The sequence below is a fragment of the Verticillium alfalfae genome, genomic scaffold, assembly GCF_000150825.1.
Source record: "Verticillium alfalfae VaMs.102 supercont1.1 genomic scaffold, whole genome shotgun sequence".
Classification (NCBI taxonomy): domain Eukaryota; kingdom Fungi; phylum Ascomycota; class Sordariomycetes; order Glomerellales; family Plectosphaerellaceae; genus Verticillium; species Verticillium alfalfae.
The window spans coordinates 659589-662825 of NW_003315038.1; the positions used below are offsets into that span (position 1 = coordinate 659589).

Here is a 3237-nt window from a genome sequence, read left to right on the forward strand (position 1 = left end):
TTAGCCGGGCGCGGACCAACTCAACTGCCACGACTACGAGCACATGCGAGCGATACTGATGAGGCGTCACGCCGGCTTGACCGCGGCAGTGTCGACCTCTCGCCCGAGCACATTGTCGGCTCGGCTCCCACCACTCCCTATCCCCACGGCTACGACATGCTCTCCATGTCCCATCCCGAAAACACGCCTCCTCTGTCAGCGGGCCACTGGGGCAGCCTGTCCTACTCTAGTAGCGTACCTAACGAGGGTCCCGGCTATCGAAAGTTGGGAGCTCACCTTGGCCCTCTCGCCATTCCCGAATCACTCTCCTCGGGTGTCAGTGACGTTGACTACATGTCGCCTATGAGCCACTCCTATCCTCGCGACGACATCCCGTTCCTCCACAGCCCGAATGTCATGTACGACAACTACAGCAGCCACGGCTCTCCCATCCCCCAGAGCCCTGGCTCAGGCATCCTCATGGACCAGAGGGCTGCGCCAACGTCCTGTCCAGGTCTCGTTTACGCCGCTTCTGAGCAGAGTTCAAGTCTCACGTCCCATATGGACAACTTTGAGGCCCAGATGAGCCAGAAGCTGATGCGTGACTGCGACGGTCTGAGTAAGCCTTCCCACCCATCCTAATCCAACCGCCCTAGACGATATCCATACTGACTGCATGATCAAAGACGTCCCTGAGATGGATGCCTACGGCACCAGCTGCACCTCTACCGGCTCAATATGGCCTTCGCCTCCCCCTGAGGAGATGTCTCCACGCCAGACCGAGCCTACCTCTGCTCACTGGCCTACGGTGATGGAGCCGCAGCCGATCCACGTGAGCTCAGAGCTCATTGCGAAGATGCCCTTCTTCATGGATTACTACAAGAACACCATGTGCCAGTCCATGGTCTTCATCGACAGTCCCAGCAACCCATATAGGGATCACATTCTTCAGTTGGCTCAGGCTAGCCAAAGCCTGCAACATGCCATCTGCGCCCTCTCAGCGTGCAACCTCCGCATGAAGAGGCGACTCAGCCTGGGACAGGATACACGCGAGCTGTCTGAGAAACTGATGGCTGAAAAGTCCGCGGCCGATGGCATGACCGATGCTCAGCCGGAGGATCAGTCTCTTTCCGAAGAATACCAGCACCGCAATCTGGCAGTGCACCTCCTGAACCAGCAGCTCAATGACCCTGTCAAGTCCAGCCACGACTCGGTCCTTGCCACAATTCTCCTGCTGTGTCACTACCGTATGGTGGAATCGGGCATAGCCAAATTCCACACTCAATTCGCAGGCGTCAAGAAGATCCTTGCCATCCGCCGCAGGTCGCAACAGTACGCGCCGTCGCGCGACTCGGCCTGGATGGAGGCCATATTCACCTACTTTGATGCCATCTCGGCCAGTATCAACGACCGCGAAGCGCAACTCACCGGCTTCTTTGGTGTTGCACCCGACGCTCCTCTCCTGCCGCCAGGCGCCGAGAACCTCGTGGGCTGCGATCGTGAGCTCTTCAAAACTATCAGCAAGCTTGGCCGCCTCAACCTCCTCTCACAACACCGTCCCGTTCAGAATACCTCGAGCAGCACATTGCCGCGCAACGTGCCGTCGCGCTCGCAGTCCCCGCTCGGCTCGCCCCTGGGCCATGCTTACAAGGGTAGCATCGGCAACCTCCACCAGCAGCAGCTTGGCGACATGTACGGCCTTGGCGGTGGTCACCGCTTCGATGGCAACGGCTTTGGCACGACACTCGATGATGAAGAGCCTCTCAACTCGGCCGTCTGTTCGTCTGCCTCGTACGACGAGCAGCGCAATACGTTCTGGTGCGAGTGGAAGGAGGCACCGCCTCCGCCGCTGCAGTCGTGGGAATTCGACGCCTCCCGCATCCAGGCCTCGCTGCCCTCGCCGGCGACACCCTCGCAGATCCGCGACCTTGGCTCCCTCTCCGAGGCGTTCGCTACGCGGCTCTGCTGTACACGGAGCGTCTTGCGTCGCCCAATGTGCCGTCGAACCACAGCAACTTCCAGAACCTGGTCTCGCAGGTGGTATACTACGCAACGTCTCTCGAGGCAGGTTCCTCTGCAGAGAAGTTCCTGCTTTGGCCTCTCTTTGTCGCGGGCAGCGAGTGCGTCAATGAGCTGCAGCAGAACATTGTACGCAGCAAGTGCCGAGACATTATGACACGATCGGGCTACATGAACAATCTTGCAGCACTCGATGTGCTCGAGCGCCTGTGGGCTGGTGACTGGAAGGAGGGGCTCGAGGCACGCAGCCCTGGCGCCGCGCGGGTTGAGGCGATGCGCCGCGGCCCCTTCAACTGGACGCGGTGCATCGGCGGACCTGGCGTTGAAGTTGAGTGGATCATGTTCTGAGACAATAAAGCCTGGATGGATGCGGTTGAGATCTTCGATCGGCACTTGCTTGACATGAACCGGATCATCGCGGCGAGACAGAGACAACTTCGCGAGTCAGTATACGCGCGAGTGGAGGTCTTGGGAACTTTTTTTCTTTTTCCTGTTATCCGATCTATTTTGGAACTTGACGACTATGAAAGTGGGATTACAGCGATCAGCGAACGGGGCAATAACCAGCGAGCGGATGACTCGAGATGGGCCACTTGAGCCCAAGGGGGAAAAGGGGAAACACGCGAACAAAAAGTCAAGACATTCTAGCTACTCCTGCCATACCTAACCCTATTTGACGAACGAAACACGGCTACAGCCGTGCGAAAAAAACATGTACCATCACCACAACCAACTTTTTGCCCTCCATGGCTACCCGTGATATCTTGTCTTTTGCAAACCTGTAGCGCAGAGTATGGAATGCAAATGTGACAGAAAGGCGAAAAAGCTCGTATTGCTCGCAATGATGCCATCCCGACTCAAATGTTGCAAAGAACAACTTTTTTCTTCTTCCCACTTGGTCATGCCGTGGATTGACTTCCCCTGCATGCACTCCACGGTCCACGCTGGACATCTCCGTGTCGCCATCTCCGTGGCACCGCCCCCGTACCCATTCATCGACGCCCCGTCCTCATCCAATTCGTGGACAGCTGACGGTGTCCGCCAGATTTTCCGGGCGCTGGGGGCGGTACGACTCGCCGCACGCATGTGAACATTGCTTGGCGCGAAGTTGTATTCCAAGTGAAGGGCCAAAAAGGCAAAAACCCATCAACAAAGCCTCGGTTCTATGAGACTGACCTCCCGTCCCCCATATCGGAAATCTCTATGAACAAGCTGCTGGCTGAGCCCCCCCCCCCCCCC

The 3237-nt window shown here is 57.7% G+C and overlaps 1 protein-coding gene across 1 annotated transcript; it reads left to right on the forward strand.

Moving 5' to 3' along the window:
* Positions 1–165: 165 nt before the first annotated feature.
* Positions 166–2346, forward strand: VDBG_00222 (conserved hypothetical protein; the record flags this gene model as incomplete). The annotated part of the gene is made up of 3 exons (XM_003008495.1): positions 166–598; positions 666–1926; positions 1992–2346. 3 exons carry the CDS (start codon positions 166–168, stop codon positions 2344–2346), a joined length of 2049 nt encoding a protein of 682 aa, XP_003008541.1.
* Between the last annotated feature and the right edge of the window lie 891 nt (positions 2347–3237).